At 40.0% G+C, this 19,937-nt stretch overlaps 1 protein-coding gene across 1 annotated transcript in view; it reads left to right on the top strand.

Moving 5' to 3' along the window:
- The window catches only part of ca10a (carbonic anhydrase Xa), a 289,525-nt gene that overhangs the window by 100,784 nt on the left and 168,804 nt on the right, over nucleotides 1-19,937 (top strand). Inside the window, exon 3 of the mRNA XM_026177459.1 lies at nucleotides 2,348-2,490. Coding sequence (XP_026033244.1) covers nucleotides 2,348-2,490 — 143 coding nt within the window. The remainder of the gene's footprint in view (nucleotides 1-2,347; nucleotides 2,491-19,937) is intronic.

Genomic DNA, 19,937 nt, shown 5'->3' with positions numbered 1-19,937 from the left:
TCAAGTACCTTTACTTGAGTAGTTTTATTTTCAATGCTCTCTATATAATATGTCTATCTTTTATGTGTGGATATATATTAAAGTATATGAGAAAGTGTGTTAATAAAAATTATAAATCTTTGCAAAGCTCGTCATTTTAGAATTTGAATTTAAACTTTAGAATTTAGAAGCAATCAGCACTTAGGTTTTTCTATCAGATATCAAAAGCACACAGCAGTTAAAGCTTACTAATTAAATTTCTCTTACTGTGAGTTTGGCAGTTCTGTGTTATAAAAAATGCTCAAACTCATTGGCCAGTACTAGGAATGGGAGTTGATACGAACATAGTTATTCCGATTCCATTATTGGTATCACTTACCAATTCAGTTCCTTATTGAGTCTCATTAGGTTCTCTGGTTCCGCTTTGAAAGTTACCAAGCAGCATAAAGACATTACATTCGTGCAAGTTAATTACATGGTGTGTGGTCAAATGATTGCGCTTGTTGGAGGTTGGTGTAATCAGTGTTGGGGGCCAGTACTCAAAAAAAGTAATGTATTACACATATTATTCTGTTCTTAAGTAATGCAGTTCTTTACTTAATTGCTGGGGAAAATGTTTTTTTATACTATTGTGTTTCTCCATAAAATGATGTCAAGCACATTGTCTGATAACTGATTGTAAGAGTACAAACAGAGGCTGCAGGCTGACTGCTTATGTGATTTTCTCTGACAGAATTAAATAAAACCTCATGAAGGTTAAAGGTCGTCACTTGTATGTTGAACTACAAACTTGTCATCTGGAATTTTTTCACAGTTTTTTTACACATAGTGTGTTATTTACCATAAAGTGATTCAGAGTTATTCATACTAGAGTAACCAGAGAGGATCACATATTTTTAAATATATAACTTTCTACAGGACTGAATATAATATCTTTATGTAAAAGTCCGGAGCCTCTGGGGAGTATCTGAGTATTTATAACATTACACAAACCAAAGGTCTCATCACAGTGTTGATGGAATGCTGGGTTTATCCATCTCCTGGGGCGGGCCTACGGAGGAGTGCTGAAGATTTCCCTGTGAGGGAGCTGCTGGTGAAGATCACGAGTCCTGCTTGATCAATGCCATGAGCTTCAGTCTTCCTGGTGTTTCTTAATTGATGCCTCTTACAGCAGGTCAACAGAACTTATGGCACAGGACAGCTGTGATGAAAGAAAGGGAAGAAGTTTCTCCAAACCTCTGGACCCAGGAAACCCAGCTTGGTTCTGATGGTCTCCCTCACCAGTTTCTCTCCAGGGTGAATGTAGCTATATAATATGGACTCTATTATTAAATGAAAAGAACAAATTAGACTACACTACTGAAACGTTCTGCTGCTGTTTTTAAAGTTTCCATGTTACCAGGCTGTAGAGATTTAAACAGTTTTAGATCCATTACACTCACAGTCTTATGTTAAAATCTCAAAGGACAGCATTTTTGATATTAACAGTAACTCTGGGCCTCTGTAGAGTGTACAGCTGATCTCATCGCTGTCTAAAAATGGATTAAAAACAAAAACATAAGTGTTGAAGACTATTAAGATTAACAGGTGTGTAGCATCGCTAACTAGCTAGCAACAAGCCTCCAACACAGTGCATATGCTAGCGGCTAATCTAACTAACGAATTAACAACAGAGTGATTTTAGAACTATAAGATGATAAGCTGTGTGTCTTTTTTTATAACAGTGACATGGTTGTTTTTACGTTAATTTAACGAGTAGTCAGTCGCGGTAAACCAGCAAAAAACTCGAGCTGCCAGGCTTCGTAAAAAGTGTAGAGGGGCGTGTTTGCGGTCACGTCCAGCGGGTATGTGGGCGGGAGTTTTACACAGTCGCTCCACCTCAAGTCACTACTGCGCAAACTCTGGCTCCAAATTTGCAAGATGGCAGCCTCCACAAGCGGGATATTTTGGCTTCAGTTTTGCACAATGGTAGGAGGCGGTGTTGCGTCGTCTTTTATACAGTCATTGGTACAGACAATTGCAAAGAGCCCAAGTTGTGTTAGTAGCATAATGCAGTTATTTCTGTGCTGAAACAACTGCAGTTTGCACTTTACCATCACACTCTCATCCTTTTGTAGAATAAAAATAAAAGCAAATGTCCATATCCATGCTGTAGACATCACTACTATTAAAGTGCAAATGTAACACATAAGTGGAATGAACAGGCAAGCAGACTAACAGCTCCAAATAAGTGAACTACTGGGATCCAGTTCTCAACAAGAATCAATTCTGAATTCCCATCCCTACCCGTTACTGTGTGACCTCTGTGCAAAGGTCTCGCTATCTCATCAGTGCAGATGATCACCTGCTCTTGTATTTTGTGTTGCAGTGCCATCATTCTGGGGGCTGGTAAATTCAGCCTGGAACCTATGCTCAGTAGGGAAGAGGCAGTCGCCAGTGAACATCGAGACCAGCCACATGATCTTCGACCCCTTCCTTACACCCATAAAGCTGAACACTGGCAGACGCAAGGTAAAGAAGCATATGTTAATGTTTTTCTATGTTGTCTGCTTGATGGATGCTGGTGCTTTGTCGATTCTTTCTTTTGTATGCTCGTTGCACCTCTATGATGTCGCACTACATTCATCTAATGCTATTGTGTTGGTTTCTGTTGTACAACTTGACAAGGTGTGTGTCCCTGATCAGTGCTACCAACTGTTGTTTATGTTGGCAGATAATGCAAGCTCCTTAAGATAAAGTGCAGCTCACTTCATCCATTCAGGAATACACAACCCTTATGTTCTGGCTCAAGAAAAGCTGTGACTTTATCTTAAGAGCTTCACAGTTGATATCCTGCAGCCTAACAGTGCTTTAGTCAGTGGTTTCTCTTGTGATCTTCCCTGTACAGTGGTGTACAAGGACAGGACTCTTTTTGATCATGTGCCATATGACAGCAGCTAATTAAGAAGAATTCACAGATGGTGTGTTTTCAAAAATGCACACTTGCATTCTGAAATGAATGCTATGATTAGTTGTTATGTTTATATTCTAGCAGAGTACAGTGTTAGCCTTGGGCAGTGATGGTAAATGGTAAATGGCCTGTATTTGTATAGCGCTTTTCTAGTCCCTAAGGACCCCAAAGCGCTTCACACTACATTCAGTCATTCACCCATTCACACACACATTCACACACTGGCGATGGCAAGCTACATTGTAGCCACAGCTACCCTTGGGCGCACTGACAGAGGCGAGGCTGCCGGACACTGGCGCCACCGGGCCCTCTGACCACCACCAGTAGGCAAACACGGGGTTAGTATCTTGCCCAAGGATATTGCAAACGGGAAGCATTGCAAATTATCACCTATGGTATACTGCTACAGTAGATGTCTTCATCTAACAGATCTCGAAATAAAGTGTTTTCCTTGATTTTTAATCATTTTAATTATTTAGAATCCATTGTAGATCCATCTGCACACAGAGAAACAAGGTAGGATTGGTTGTGAACCCTGTGATTACAATAGGCAGTTGCATTGTACATGTCTTGCAAAACTTATATGAGAAAGGAAATTGGTTGTGGTTATATGTTGTGGTTAATCAGTAAGGGGCAGGCAACCCTGAGACTTTCCTAACCAAATGAACTTAAATACATAACATCCAGGTTTAATCTAGTTTTAATATAATATAAAAACTAATTGCTAACATAATGTGATGCTTATGAGTAGGGATGGGTATCGAAACCCGGTTCTTGTTGAGAACCGGTTCCCACTGTTTCAATTCCTTGGAATTGTTTGCCATTTTTGCAAACGATTCCCTTATCGATTCCAGTCGCCCCGAATGACGTCACCACGTTGCGGAGCGTCATTTACCTGGCAGGAAACATGGTGGCTCAAACGCTCAAAAGTTTGGTTATACTTTACGAGAACGGATGACAACAGGGCAACTTGCAATACTTGCAAAGTAGATACTTCATTTAAGGGAGGAAACGCTACGAATATGCAAAAGCATTTGCTCACAAAACACGCGATGACCTTAAATGAATGTCGTGCAAGGCTCGCAAAATTTCAAAATCTCTGGTAGCCCTTCGGGCAGGCATTCTTCAGTTTTTGGTAGCCCAAAATAAATTTAAGGAGCCCGAATAAAAAAGAAAGCAATTTTTTAATGTTTTGTTTCCATTACAATATTATACATTAAAGTATAATATTGTAATGGAAACAAAAATTAATCAAAAAAATTGTTAAAATAAAAATCACAACAACTGTATAAAAATTACAATCATCAACTCAAATACTTGGTTCAAATTGAACAGAAATTTCTATGAACTTGTAAGAACTGTGTAGGACATGAATCAGTCTGTGTCAGATCCTGAATCTGAAATTTCCACTGAAGTCACGGGTAAGAGGCAAGTGGAACCAAGATCTAGGCCATTTGCTTTTTGAAGTTTGCAAAGACTGTTAAATTTTTCCAATGGTAGTTCACTTTTTGCAATATAGCACGCTGTTCTAAACAGCTTTTTCAGGAGTTCTTGTTGTGCTTGGTTTATTTTTAGTATGTTTTTTGCAATTGGTGTTTGTTCCTGGAAAGATACTGCAGACTGGGCAATAATGCATTTCTTGCATTTCTCATGGGTTCTGATGCGGTCTTTCTTAAAACTACTAGTCCCAGTAACAAAGGCGCTTGTCGACTCAGAAATCAAATGAAACTCACAACACACCTGGCAGAACATCATGTTATTTAGCTCGTCATATTCCAGCCACAGAAATTCTTTTGTCCATGAAACCAAAAAAGCTGCGCTTTCTTTTTGCCTCATAGTCATAACTTTTCCGTTTTGTGGTAAGCTTTTCTTTGGCTGCCCCTTCTTCACCCTGACCTGTCTTATTTGGCTCAGCAGAACTAAAATACCAGCGTAAATCCTGCTGCTTTTACACACGTACTTACATAACGGTCAGCGATTCTTTGCGCACTCAACCTCTCACATGTTTAAGCTTGCTGCGAGAGATTTCACTTGTCGCGTTTGAACAGTAAGCTAATGAGTGATAAGATGAAGTCAGAGGAAATGGTGCGCAATTAATCGTCACTCACCAATCAGTGCTGCTGCTCTCTACACACCATTCGCGCGATCGCAAAATGAAAGTGAAAGCAAAAAACAAGCGCAAATTCAAAAGCGATTTCAATATGTCACATGTTGACAGTGGCTCATCGATGCCAATGACATAATTACTCAGCTACATTGGCGAAAGAATGCAAAAGCATAGACATATATTTTCCTTCCTATGATAGCCCGACGGGCAGGGCTGAGTTAGATTTTGGTAGCCCGACTGGAAAAATCGCTAGCCCCGGGACGTCGGGCTAGCGATTTTTCGAGCCCTGTCGTGTTTTTAATTCCGCTCCGGACTCGTGAAATCCAACCCAGCAGCAGCGGTAACATTTGCACGTCCTCTCCCGTTAATGCGGCAGGTAAATAATCAACTAACAGTGCATGTTAGTGCGATCTGCCTTATTACAAAACCTGCCATTACTGTGCGCTGCATTTAGGTGACCATGATGAGAGAGACAGAGTCTGGCTCAGATGCTGGCAGTTCTCGCTGCAGTCTACCGGTAGCGTCTCCTTTCAGGCCAGGATAGTCCAATGACACCGAGCAGTGACTAAGTTTGTGGGGTAGCTGTAGCTCAGGTGGCAGAGCAGGTCAGCCACTAATCAGAAGGTCGGTGGTTCGATCCCAGGCTGCCTCCTGGCTGCATGCCAAATATCCTTGGGCAAGATACTAACCCCGTGTTTGCCTACTGGTGGTGGTCAGAGGGCCCGGTGGCGCCAGTGTCCGGCAGCCTCACCTCTGTCAGTGCGCCCCAGGGCAGCTGTGGCTACAATGTAGCTTGCCATCACCAGTGTGTGAATGGGTGAATGACTGAATGTAGTGTGAAGCGCTTTGGGGTCCTTAGGGACTAGAAAAGCGCTATACAAATGCAGGCCATTTACCATTTACCATTTAAAAGGCTTACACCCATTTGCCACTAGTGATGTGTCGGTCGCGAACAAAATGGCTCTTAGAGCCGTATCTTTGACGTGAACGACGCGAGCCGGCTCCTTATCGCGAGCCGTGGGTTTTTTTTCTTTCTCTCACCCTCTCTCGCGCTTTTTCCCCCGCTTCACTCTGCATGCGAGCCTTGTGCTTTGCGCTGGGAAGAGGGGGGAGGGGCGCAGTAGCACAGGAACAGAGCGGGAGGGAGAGAGAGAAAGAGCCAGAGACAACAGCATCACATTAGAAAGGTATAGTAATAGATAGTAAAAGATTCAGAAAGTTTATTCATGCAGGTCCATATGACAGAGAATGTGCATCTTCTTTTTGTTTTCATATTTTAATTTATATTTAATTGTGTTGTGGTTTGCAGTGTTTTGTGTTCTTTCACTTTAAATTTGTTTAAAAGGAAGAAGCTGAAAATTGAAATAGTTAAAAGTTGAACTGTGAATAGTTCGTTTTTGTATTATATGATTTATTTATACATTTTATGTGGAGTGAATAAATACCTGGTGCTGCAAGCCTCAGTCTGCCTGGCAATGACCCTCCTTGGACTGAGAAAAACCTCACCTGCATCTGTAACTGTCCCAAGCTTGGCTGGAAAATCTACTCAAAAAAGTTGCGTTTGCTCCCCAAAAATGCAGACGTGAAGGTAGCAAATGATTGTTCATCCTGTTAAATGCCAGCACACCCTAAGCAACGCATTAGGCAAACTGCTTGCTTTAACTGCCTGTAGTGTATTTTTTTTAGCTGTTTCCAGTCTTCTTCTGGGAGGTGTTGGGCTCTGCTAGGGCTTTGTCAGTGTTTCTGTTTAGAATTTTTCACAATTTTTAGACACAGCAAAGGAGCAGAGGGTGTCGGGTGTGGTGGAGTCAAAATATGTGGTTCGGTTGGCTTCACTGAGCAATTACTTCATTGTACTAGGGTGGTTTGCTGCTTAATGTGAAGCAGCTGACATGAGAATTAGCACTCCCAACTGCAACGAGTTGCTACCCAAAGTGGCAGAGGTTAACTATCTGTTAGAAATGAAATGATTCTCTTATGAAGTGAGACACACAGAGTAGTGAGTTCCAATGCGTGTATTTACTTGCAAGGAAGCAAATGTCTATACGAGTGCTTGCTGGGGCAATCCGGTGACTTTCATTTATACACTTCATCCAGTGTTATCCTGGGAACAGATATGTGTGTGATGCACTTATAGAGAAACAGTTAGCTACATGATAACAGATAGCAGAGGGGGCACAACAAGGTCTGAGAAATAGACATATTAGAGGAACAGAGCAATAGAGATTCATTCCTTTAGCTGTAAAGAGCTTTAATTTTAAAGAGTGTTGCTGAGCTTTAATCATTTTTCTATCATTCCCTCCTGTTTATGCTACACTCCTACATCATAGTTTACAATATGCAATGTATTGTTTTTCTGCTAATACATCAGGCTTATCTCGCTCCGGTCATTATTGCTTTACACTTCCGTACTGTCCGCAGTGTCATTATAAGCCCTATTTACATCCTGCATATCCCCCACCTTCTCTGCCAGTAACACATCTAAAACTATACTACTCTGTCTTCAGAAAAGTTGCACAGGTTTCTTTCCTTTCAGAGGGGAGTCTAGCTGTCAGTTTATGATCCACCACACATTAGCCCTTCTGGTGGTGTGGTTTACAAACCAGTCCTGTTGTAAGGGGAAGTGGCTCATGTCATGTCATAGGTGACATTGCACCAGCTTAGGTCATGCAGGTACTGGCCTTGTCCATTCCTTTAAAAACAGGTGAAATTTCCATGATAACCTTTAGCATTAAGAGGGGGTTGGGGTTTTACAGGTGGGCACAAATAATCAAGAGATTTACTGATCTCCTTGAGGGGCAGTGAAGTGCTTCTAAACAACTGCTGGACCATTACCTGATCTCAGTCGAAAAGGTGATGTAACCAAGGTTTGCCTAGCAGGTGCACACAACACACCTAGAAACATTAGCTTTGGAGGCAGTCCAAAACACAATTTATTTTTGTCAGTGTAACCTGTCTCTATTTCTAATACCTCTTCAGCATTTGTTATGTTTAGGGTCATTTCTCATGTGAGGTATGTGCTATGTACTGGAGTGTTAGTTTGGGGTGGGAAATGTTAGCCACCATTACATTTATTTTATAATACATGCCTTATGAAATGGGAGAGTTCTGTTTCTACTTCCTACTTGGAGAATGGCTCTAGTTCAGGTATACATCAGGTATACCAAAGAAATATCTTATAGAGGTAAGCACCTCTATAAGATTTTTTTTTTCGTAATTTGTAAAGGTTTCATTTATTATAGATACCTCCTCCTACTGAGACATGACTAGGCCAATGGCTACGTATGTAAATAAGCTTGGGTTTTATGTATTTCCTTTCAAAAAACATCAAAAATGGTCATCAAAACACCTTTCCTTTCCCAAAATGTGAAAAACTGCAAGGAAAACAAAGTCTAACATGGTTTCTCCATTTAAACCCTGTTCTGCAGTATTTAGCTGTCGCAAGCCTAACTTTTTGAGACTTTCTTGTCCAAAAAACCCCCTTCCTAAAACCATTTGATAATTAAGGAATTTATTTCTAAATGTAAGAGCTTTCAGACCACCAGGTATGGATGAACAGTATCAAATGCAACTGAAATCAACAAATAGAATCACATGATAAGCTTTTGCTTGGAAAGAGTAATGCTGGCAGATTTCTTTCATTTACCACAGCCGTATTTTGTTATAATGTAGAAAGACATAATGTTTAAAGTAAATTTCTGTATACTGGCATAAATTGGAGGTTCACTGGTCTGGGACAAATAAGATCAAAATGGCCTGTGTGTGCCCCGTGATTTAAAATAAGTTTAACATCCCTGGTGTCGACAGTTAACTTTCTCTTTTTTGCCCATTCAAGAACTTCTGTTAATGCAGTTAAATCAGAGAATTGCACAGAGAGATGACATGGCCATGTGTGGGCAGTAATTGTATCTGTTAACATAACCACTGCAAACCCACTAGCATTAGTGCCGTCTGTTTTGTTTTTTTCTCCTTAAGCCATCAACAAATGAGTGTAAACTCATTTGTCAACGGTGTGCCAGCACAAGTGAGTATTCTTTTTTTTAAATATATGTTTTTAGATTAATGAATCAATTACACAAAACCTAACGCTATGCCAGTGTGATGGACCGAGCAGTGAAGGAAACTTAGGCACAGGTTAAAGTCCAAAAAATGATTTTTTTATTTAACCCAAAAAACATAATTGGTTAACTCATGCAAAAAGAATCAAAATCTTGGGCCCATAAAAGAGGTCAAACTAACAAAACTCTACTCAAAGTTAACAACACAACTGATAACTCAAACAAACTGACCTAACTTAATGAGACAAAGGGGAAACTTAAATAGTGGCTGATCAGCCCACAAAAACAGGAAAAGGGGTAAAACACACAAAACCTAACTAAACCAAACATAATGAACTCCAATTCCCCCCCATGGTCCCGAGTTATGGCGTGAACCAATTTGTAGCCTTCCTTTAAAGCTCGCTCCGCCCCTTTTCCACCTCTTGGCTCCTTAATCAAGGGACTGGAACAGCTGCAACTAAGGTAACTCAGAAAACAAAAGATTAATCATACATAACAGTGTAAACTAAAATGTGCACTTATTTTAGAATGCAGCGTTATGTGGATATGTGAATGAATTCTAAACCAAAACCAGTTATTTATTGTTCTGTAAATAAATTCCTATATTTAAAGAAAGAAATGTGAATGCAATATTACTTATAAGCCTCTACACTAACATGGTGATATTACCACTGTGTGGCTGTAAGTGCAGCCATCACAGCCAGCTTCTAGCTTTACTCGACAGTGTGTGGAGTAAACCCGATGACACAAGCTCCTAAAAACCTAAATTAACAAAACAATTTTAAACTTTTACAACTTTGAGCAAAAGCAAAGTCGACTGAGCCCAAAAGCTGTTAGAAACCTGTGTGATTATTACAATAAATATAGCAATTTTTTCTCAGTATGTTAGAATTTTGCAGAAATGGTTCTAATGTTCCCATGTTTCACAAAGCCTTGCTTTGCCCATTATGGATCGGGCACAAAGAGAAAAGATATTTCCCACATAGCAGACAGGTCTGGCTGGTGTCAAGCCGGCACTTCTGGCATGGTAAGTGGTATGTCATCCAAATACGGGCCAGATCTGGTGTAGATGGCACTGTTTATGTGATAGCATGCCATATCTGGCCTGATTATGGTTTGGTTTATGTGGCCCAGGCTTATAGAAAACAGGCCTGGCCCAGATCCGCCATCAAGCTGGCACTTCTGACTGACTGGTGTCATGGCAGGGTGTATGTCAACCAGATGTGGGCCAGGTCTGGCAATATGGCGCGATTTATGTTCCTAATTTGCTATTTTAGTTAGAAGACCCAAATGCCATGTTGCAATACTATACTGCTATGGTAGCCAACGTTTCAAATGCAGGTTTGACAAGTTTGTGAGTGTACACTTTATCCAAAACCTAGTGAGGGTTTACTCATGTTTATGTGGCTGCAGCTCAGTAGGTAGAGCAGGGCATCTACTGATCGGAAGGCTAGTGTTTCGATCCACTAACTGGCTCCTCACATCTGCATGTTAAGAGTGTGATAGAGCACAGTGTTCTATAGAGCACTTTGAGTAATCCAGGAGAGCAGAAAAGTGCTATATAAGAATCAGTCCATTCACTGTCTGAACAGAGTTTCGTCATGCTACTTTTGCACTATTATGTTCCAGCACGTGTTGCTATTACATGGCTTGATTAAGGTACACATTAGGCTGACATTTGGGGCCAGAGCTGAAACTGTTCTGGCCAGCACATGGCCAGCAGTGTGTCTGCAACTGGCCCATGGCTGCACACAACTTATACGTGACCCACATACCACAAAGAATGGCGGCCCTTTGTTGGCCCAGATCAGTTTTGCCAAAGGTAATCCACACATGGGCACATTGTGTGGGTCAGACCCGGGCCATACCAATTTGGGTTACAGAAAAATACTTTCGGTGACAAATAATTTATAATGGTGTGTGGGTCTGACAAACATGAAGCTCAGGGAAACACCCCTCATTTACTGAGGATTTATGGGATTTCAGCAAAGTGGGTTTCCCTCTGTCGTGATAAGCATAACATCAAAAGGTTGTCAGTTTTGGTTTATCTCCTTTAAGTGCACTGCTTTTGTTGCTGAGTTTGTACAGTTTAACAAAGATACATATGCCACCAGTGATGGCAAAAATTGTTTGCCAGGGCAGCGTGGGAACAGCTCCCAGTCTGTGGCATTGTCACACATAACTGCAATCGCCCGAGGTCGCCCCATTTTCCTGTGTGTGGTTTAGACACATGTGGGACATCCAGTCACTTGTAACATAGTTTACCAGTGTCTCTGAATTTGCATGTCTGTGCGACCTGTGTCATCCCAATAACAAAGTGTCAACAGCAGTGTTGTGGATTTTTCTTTAACAAATTGCTTTTCATACTTTGTGTCAGGCCCCAGTGAATGTTTATAATACATGGTGCAGTGTATGTGAGCAGGGTCAAGTTCGTCTGCATTTTGTGGTGCCCTACATAGTGCTAGCTTATGCAAGGATTCCACAACACTGGCTAGTCCTGAGGTGCCTAACTCTACCAATAATTTGGTGTTGTTTCTGATGTGTACCACATGCACTGAGCCGTGTCTGTTCTTTGTGCATGCATTCCTCTCTGCGTAGGTACAGGACCAATTTTGCCATTAAGTCCCACCCTAGGAGGTTTATGGGACACAACTCCGAACACACCACCTGGTTGTTTTAGACAGAGGTATATGACCACCATCTTCCTTTGTGATTACAGTATAAGTAGTGCCACTGTCACAAAGAAAAGTTATTGGCTTACCTACAACCAGCAAAGTTAGGTTAGGTAGGTTCCTTCTTCTGACTTCTTCCATCTAGTCTTCCTTCCCACTTACCTTGATGATCATCATCTCTCCTGCCTTTTTTCCTTTCAGTGCAGTGCCATGCCCAATTTCCACCCCTATCCTTGCTTTGTCCTGGCCTCTGCCTCTCCTCTGATTTCCCTGTTTAACATCAAAAAATTGATGGGGGAGATGAAGTTGTTGGCGTGGCAAAGGTTATTTGCATTAGAGCTGGGCGATAGAAGGATAACGATATGTATCGCGATATAACTTTTACTCGATAGAGAAATTAAGCTATCGCGATAGACCTCGCCGCTCTTGTCCTCTTAAAAAAATAAATAAATAAATAAAGGTCAGCCAATCCAAATTAAGTAGCGCAGAGCCGAACCAATCACAGCCGCAGCGTCACGTCGCATGACTTGTTACGTACAGCACAAGTGCCAAGCCGCACGTGTGTATTTCTTTGGGAAGCAGCCAGCCACCGTACCGCCTGGGTAATGGAGGAAATGAGTGTGCCGACTAGAAAAATCAACCGAGCGTGACCGAAGAGAAAACAGATGATGGTTCCAATGCCGGAGAGATTGTCGAACGGAAGAGCCAAAGAAGTTCCGTAGTAATGGAGCCAGCGCGTAATGGAGGAAATGAGTGTGCCGACTAGAAAAATCAACCGAGCGTGACCGAAGAGAAAACAGATGAGCCAAAGAAGTTCCGTAGGGTGAAGGTATTTCGGCTATTTCAAGTCTGACAAAAAACAGAGTAGCGTGCACTGTAAATTGTGCCGAAAGCAAGTCTGGAAATACAATAAACTGGTGCATGCGTCACACTGTGCGCCACGTTATTGTTTCGGTGAAATGAATTTCTACAATACTGTTAATCCTACTCTCTGCAGTGTTTAAATGCTTACATATACACACAGTTACTGTCCGTCCACACATACGACTCGGTTCTGCTTCTATGCCCCAGCTTTGTTTACTTTTTCCCACCGAGGCTTCTAGACTTCTGATTGGCCAATATTTCTGCACGGTTAGGAATCTAGCGCCACCTGCTGCTTTGGCATGTTCATAGCAGCGTTTTCCTTCATTTCTCCCTTTATGTGTGGACGGGATTATTTTTTAAAACGAAAACGGCTTTTGTCAGACTAAAGTAACTGTTAAAACTGTTTTAAAAGCTAAGCTATACAACAAGGAGAGATCGAGAATTTCCTTTTAGTTCTCAGGTTATTTGATATTGACAAAAGTTAGTCAGTTTTGTCTGTTCTTCTGTAAAACAAACTAAGATTTATTTTTAGAATTAATATTTTGTTTCTAAGTGGAATTGACAATTTAGTCTGTTTTGTTTGTTCTATTTTGAAACTTAAACGCTTTAGCGGCTGCCTTTTGTGTAGTTTGCAATATTTGCCTTTATTTATCTGAAAAAGTCTCATGTTCCTTAAGTACATCTACCCTGTTGAACTTATTATGGGAAATAAATATTTAAATAAAAACAAGCTGCTGATTATTTCACATTTTACTTGTGAGCAACGGCACATTTAAATCTTACAAATAGTTATCTGGCTTATATCGTGATAGATATCGTTATCGCCTGAAATGAAAAAAACATATCGTGATATGAAAAAATCTCATATCGCCCAGCTCTAATTTGCATTGCTACATAGTACACATGGAAAGGCGGTGGCTGTGTCATCTGCGGGCAGCTTAGTGCTAGCATTAGAGATTGTTGTGGGAGAAATAGATGCAATACGGAAAAAGCTTTTTGGTCTGGCTTTGGCTTACTACAGTTACTACCTATCTTACAAGTTTTTTGTTTTACGTTAGTTTGTTTTGTTTTGTTTTTAAATTGTGAATTTTATTTATTATGCTACTTTCATATGAACAACCCAGTGGATTGCAGTTTTTTAATGGCTTCTGACCATTGCTCCCGTGGGTCACGGATCTGTCATTCAAGGTTTTAACCTACCTGTACAGCACAGGGTTTTGTAGTGGTCCCTGACCATTTCTTACTCTCCAGTATCCTAATGAACAAACTATGAATTTGGTCACTCCCCCGGTACTTTCCTGCTGTCGGCCTGACCACACTTTGTGATTGACAGCTCAGGGTATTACAGGAGTCCCAGACCTCCCCCGCCCCATGCACGGTATTGGTCAGCGTTGGCAGAAATTAACAGGAGAGTTGTTTAAATCTGCCTCAAAGGACCAAGGTGTTAGAAAAATTCCCTTATGAAGTGAGACACACAGAGTAGTGAGTTCCAAGTTTATTTACTTGCAAGAAAGCAATAATATACACAGTGAACATCAATGCGACTACTCACCAGGGCAATCCCGTGAGTTTCAGTTATACACATCTTCCAACATTATCATGGGAACAGATTTGTGTGTGATGCTCTTACAGAGAATCAGAATCATGTACTAGTACATCACATAGCTAACTGTGCTTTGGATAACAGATAGCAGAGGAGCCACAACAAGGCCTGAGAAAAGGACAGATAAGAGGGAGAGAGAGACAAAGAGTCAGAGACACGAGCCCAGAGTACAGCTGCTACTCTTTGCCTCTGCTTCCTGGGTATTCTAGGTCAAGTGTGTCAGGCAGACCCAGGACATGCTGGAGACATCTCTCAGCTGGATAGCTGTGCTTTTATTTAAATTATTTAATAGTGGCATCAAAATGACCCTGAATGGTTTCATTAAGTACAAATAATATCTTTGTTAGGTTTAAAAGAAAGCAGTTTTTGGGTTTGACGTAACATCAAAATATATATTGACAAGGTCTTGATATATGCTCAATCATCCAGGTAAGAAAATCCCCCAAAACTGATTCTGTTAATCTGGGTGTGGCGTTTTCAGTGGTAGAAACGTTTCGTCACTCATCCAAGCAACTTCTTCAGTCTCAGTTGTCTAGGGCCTTGATATGATGTTCTTCTGCTTCCCTGGGGTCTGTATCTGTGGGAATGGTGTTCGCTTTGGGTTGTAGCACCCTGATAACACCCAGTTTGTGCTCCAGTGGATCTAAGGCCATGTCCACACTAATACGTTTTCGTTTGAAAACGCATCTTTTTCTCTCTATTTTGGCGTTCCATCCACACTGAGACACAGTTTTCAGTCAAGGAAAAGGCAGCTTTTAAAAAACGCTCTTGGATACATTTGAAAACGCCGTTTTTGCGTCGCAGTGTGGACAGTGGACACGGAGCCTTTTCGAAAACGATGACACATTTTAGTCATGTGATGCAGTCCTGTGACCAATTAAAACTAAGATAGCAGAGGCATCGTACAGCAGTTGTTTTGTTTGCTCTCAATCTATTAAAGATTAATATCAGTTTGTACATGCTCCAGATTGCTTTACTTAAAATTCTTTAATTCTCACTCGCTTTTGCAACTTTGTACTTTTGTGTTGCTCCACCTCATTGTTAGTCCATTTAAAAAAATTTTGCTGCGACATTTCAATGGGTAAAACTGGGAATCCATGGCAGACCCATGTTTCTGCCTGTAGTACTGACCATTGTATGTGAAATATGTGGAATGAAGTGTTTTTCTGCAATGGCTTTGCAGAAAATCCCCAACACTCTGTTCACAGCCCATTGTTGGTCAGTGGTGCTAGGTTCAGTCATTATGAAAATGTAATGTTTATGAGGTTGGGAAAACCTGCATTCAGCTGAGACTGAAGAAGTCACGTGGATGAGTGACAAAACATTTCTCTCACTGAAAATGCCATGTCCACATGAACAGAATCAACTTTTTGGGATATACTGACAATAAACTCAGTCAGACAATCAGTACTTTACAGATTAATGCAACCAAAGTTAAGTTTCACTTAAGAAAAGACTGACTTTCATAAGTTGCTTAATTATAAAACGTAACTACAAGCCATCATAAGCTACCTGCTAAGTGGTGGTTCGAAACTACACAACTCACACACAAGCCTTGATTGTCCAACTTTCTCATTTATTTCTGAGAAAAATTTCTACAGTCCAAAAGCGCTTTTGGACTGTCTGCTTTTTTACTCGTTCTATTTTTCCTTTATCTCCCCTTCTCTGTTTCTGCAGTGGCCTAAATGTAATCTGTTGTGTCTCCATCTCTCTGAGCACCTGAGCTGTCAACCGGTGAACACAAAGCTAGCTTCACCTTGTCAGTGCTGATTCATCCCTGTTCTGTCTCTGGTTGTTTGGCAGGCAGTCAACCTTGGCCAAACATGCTACAGAGACTGGTAAAGAGCTTCCGCCTGGGCTTGCTGCGGCTCAGCTTGCCACCTCAACATGGCGACAGCTTAAGCCTACTTTCTATCCAAGTGGTAGCCAAAGAAAAAGATTAACCTACCCTAACCCCTTCTCCCCATCTTACAATACACAATAAATGTATGAACTGGAGCCTATTTCAGCTGCCATAGGGCGAGAGGTGGGGTACATCCTGGACAGGTCGTCAGTCTATCACAGGGCTGAAAGATGAACTTGCCTTTTAATACATTTTAATGTTGCCATGTATTATGACTAATACACAGTTAAAGGGAATTTAATTGACCTCCAAAGAGAAATTTTAATTAATGACAGCATGAGGCTATGTGCGATGGACTGAAGGAATCACAGTTATTAAAAAGGCACTATTAATTGAATATTTACTCTGCCATAGATGAGCTGCAATTATGTGAAGAGATTTAATGAATTTAATCACTTTGTTGCCCCAGAGGTGGAGAAAAAGCGATTATGGAGTGCTGTCTCTGTCTCAGTGTTTCCTGCACATTTATGAATAGTTCTTATGCAACAGGATTAAATGTATTTTGTTCCTCTTTATCCATGGCTATTTTCAGGTTAAATGTCTGATGGAATATATTAACATGATGGAATCTGTGACTCTCCTCACATTTTGTAATGCTGGCCTTTCTCCTGCTTTTGTTCTGACACTTGATGTCAGGTTTATTCATGTGCAGAAAAGAACTTTGAATTGTGTCATCAGTGTCAGATTTGATAAGAAGACTGATATTTTGTACACTTTATAAGTTTTGTGAAGTGCAAGTCTCAATTATGGAATTAAAGCTTTTAATGCTTTAATGTGTTGGTAAATGTGCTGCATGTTTTTTGTGCCAATCTATGACCCTTCTGAACGTATTGGGATCATTTTTGCCCCATAACTTATAAATAAAAGATGTTAACATAAAAATATTACCAAAGCCCAAGATGTTGGAAACAACTTTTTCCACACGTCTGAACAACACTGAGATTTGTTTCGAAACTAAAAGTTGAAAAGATCATAGAAAAGTGTGTTTTAAAAGAAAACAATCAGTGGGTAAACTTGAACCTGCAATTAGTTGAAATTTGATTAAGTTCAAAATTTCTTAGTAGCCTGAGAAAACAAAAGCCTTTCAGTTTTTAAGTAAAATTTAGAAATAAGTAAAAGCTATAACTGGAACAAAAAGAAAAGCCCAGAAACTCCGGGTCGTAATAACAGCTTTCAGAAACAACATATGGAGCTTCTTTCGGGAACAGTTTCTGAAATTGTAATGTTAGTGCTGCTGCAATACCATCTAGTGGACTCATTGACTGATGGTACTTCCAATGCCCAAATGTATTTAATCACTGTTATTCAAACACTGAATAGCTTGCACATTTAAGTAATGATTCTTTGACTCCCCTTTTTATTTAGTCTGGTAGAAGACAGATGGCAGTTTTCATGCAATTGGCTTCTCAGTGCACTGAAACAGATATATAAAAAAAGAGATTCGCTGAGATTGATTATACTCAGCTTTGCTATTGAGCAGCTTCTATTACGTTCCATCACTTGAAAAAACTAGCCTTAAACTTAAAGTGTTCTATTATTTTTTATGTAATTAGAGATTATGGAACAATACCAATATTTCAAAAAATTATTAATTTAACAAATATTATTCTAAGCAAAACGTAATTACACTTGAAAAGAAAAATATTGATATTCAATATTGAAAGATAGATTAGTAACACGGTATAATTAACCTTAATTAAATATATTTTTATTTTATTTGTATTTTATTTGAAACTCCAATGTAATTTAAGTTACCTTCAAAAACCCAAAGGTAGGCATGCTAGGATAGACACAAGAAAAGAAATAAAAATACTGTAAGTGAAACTGAGTCTTCAAGTAATTTTAAATAACGTGTAAGTTATTTTAGTTAATGCATTTTTAAGTGTTACATAACAGGTATTTTACAGGAAAGAGGTGCAAATTATGCAAGGTGCAAGTTTAAGTACTGTGTAAGCAATTGTATGTACTGCATATAATCATGTAGACAAGAATAAATAATTATATTAAAAGTAAATGCACATGTGATTTTAGGTACTGTGTAATTAATGTTGCTGGTATATTCTACAGGAAATGATGGTGATGTAGAAAAGTCCTTATAAAATTTACATTTGTAAAATAACACTGAATAATAGACAGCTGAATAATAGAGCACCTATGCACATCAATATAATGAATACTAAATAAATATATAAAAATATAAAGGTGCAAAAGGCAAGATTAATCCACTTCATAACATGGCCTGTGCCCTGAAAAGTACAGTGTATTTTCAATGTACAATGGGAAATATTGCTGTTTTGTTTTTTTGCAAAATTCCCTTGAAATGACACACTACTTAAAGTTACTTACGCAGTACTTAAGCATACTTTGGGGAACTCCTAATTTAATATTGAGTTGCACAAATCTCAAACTAATTAAAACATTAAAACGTCTGCCCTTTAGATATGATGAGAGCCAATGAGGGCCAGTTACGTACGTTCTTTTAGAGCAGAGCTACAGATTAAAAATGCCCAAGGCGAAGCGGTCAAAAGTCTGGCTGTACTTCACAGCAAAATATGCAAACTCAGCAGCCTGCAACAAGTGCTTTAAGCTGATACTGTGATACTGTCAAAGGAGGTAACACCTCAAATCCGATGAAACACCTGGCGACGCATAGCGGTTTTTTTTAAAGCCGAAAAATGCACCGTATTTGATAGCTTGCTGTGAGACCTCACACCGAGCATATCTAATCTACTGCGGGTGTGGTGCCTGTTATCGGACCCGGAGTTAGCAACATCCCCCAAAAACCTGAAGAGGAGAGTCCTGGCCCCTAGCCCTGCCAGTGTAGCAGAAATGATGAGGATGATGATGCAGCAGCAGCCGTTCTTCTCTGAGTGAGTAGCTTAATGTTGTTTGTGTGTAATTTACGTTGAGTAGGCTAACCACGTTATTACATTAATGCATATAAGGTGAACTAGCAAACATCATCATAGCTACATGCGGCTGTCCTCTTGTTTGATGGCAGATACTCCCTTCACCGTGGCCAAAAAGGCTAAAATGACCAAAGAAAAAGTGGGAAACTGTTAAACATGAGAGGTTTTTGGACAAAGTTTGTGTTTTTTCCATTGTTTAAGCACTGCTTCCAGCCAAGAGTGATACCATATATGCTCTATAGCTGCAGAAAAGGCTAACATTGTTATCTTTTTACAAAAAAACAGCTGAACATGAGAGGTTTTTGGACCAATTTTGTGTTCTCCAATCTTTAAGCACCGGTTTGAGCACCATTTAAGCACCTGCACCACTTCAAAAGTACCAGTTTGGCACCGGTATCGGATAAAACCTAAACGATACCCATCCCTAGTTACCAATTACCTCTAAAAATGTATAGTTTCATGCATCGGTCAAAACACTCGGCTCCAGGTACACGACGCCCAACTGAAAACACTTCACACAAGTCGATTTGCCTGAGATTCACAGAATTTACAGAAAATGCACTAATTTACGATATATACCATTATTGGGATAAGAAATGTCATATGAGATTTGAGATTTTGGTCATATCGCACAGCCCTAAAGGCCATTTAGAAAAACAACTGTCATTGCCTTTGAAACTATGTCTCTTTATTTATTTTTGTAATGCCAAAAGACGGGTTTTTGTGCTGGCATATACAATAAATCTGACTCTGAGTTGTCAGAGAGCTTTCTCACATGGCTATATGCACAATATTTTCTCTTTACACTGCAAGTGGAAGTCTTTGACTTCTACTTTTCTCTTGACATAGAAAAACACTTGTATTTAGCACTATAACGGGGAGACACGGCTAT

This window comes from Astatotilapia calliptera, chromosome 8 (assembly GCF_900246225.1).
Source record: "Astatotilapia calliptera chromosome 8, fAstCal1.2, whole genome shotgun sequence".
Lineage (NCBI taxonomy): Eukaryota > Metazoa > Chordata > Actinopteri > Cichliformes > Cichlidae > Astatotilapia > Astatotilapia calliptera.
Note: the sequence above shows the minus strand (reverse complement) of the source record. Positions and strands in the feature narration are given on the sequence as shown.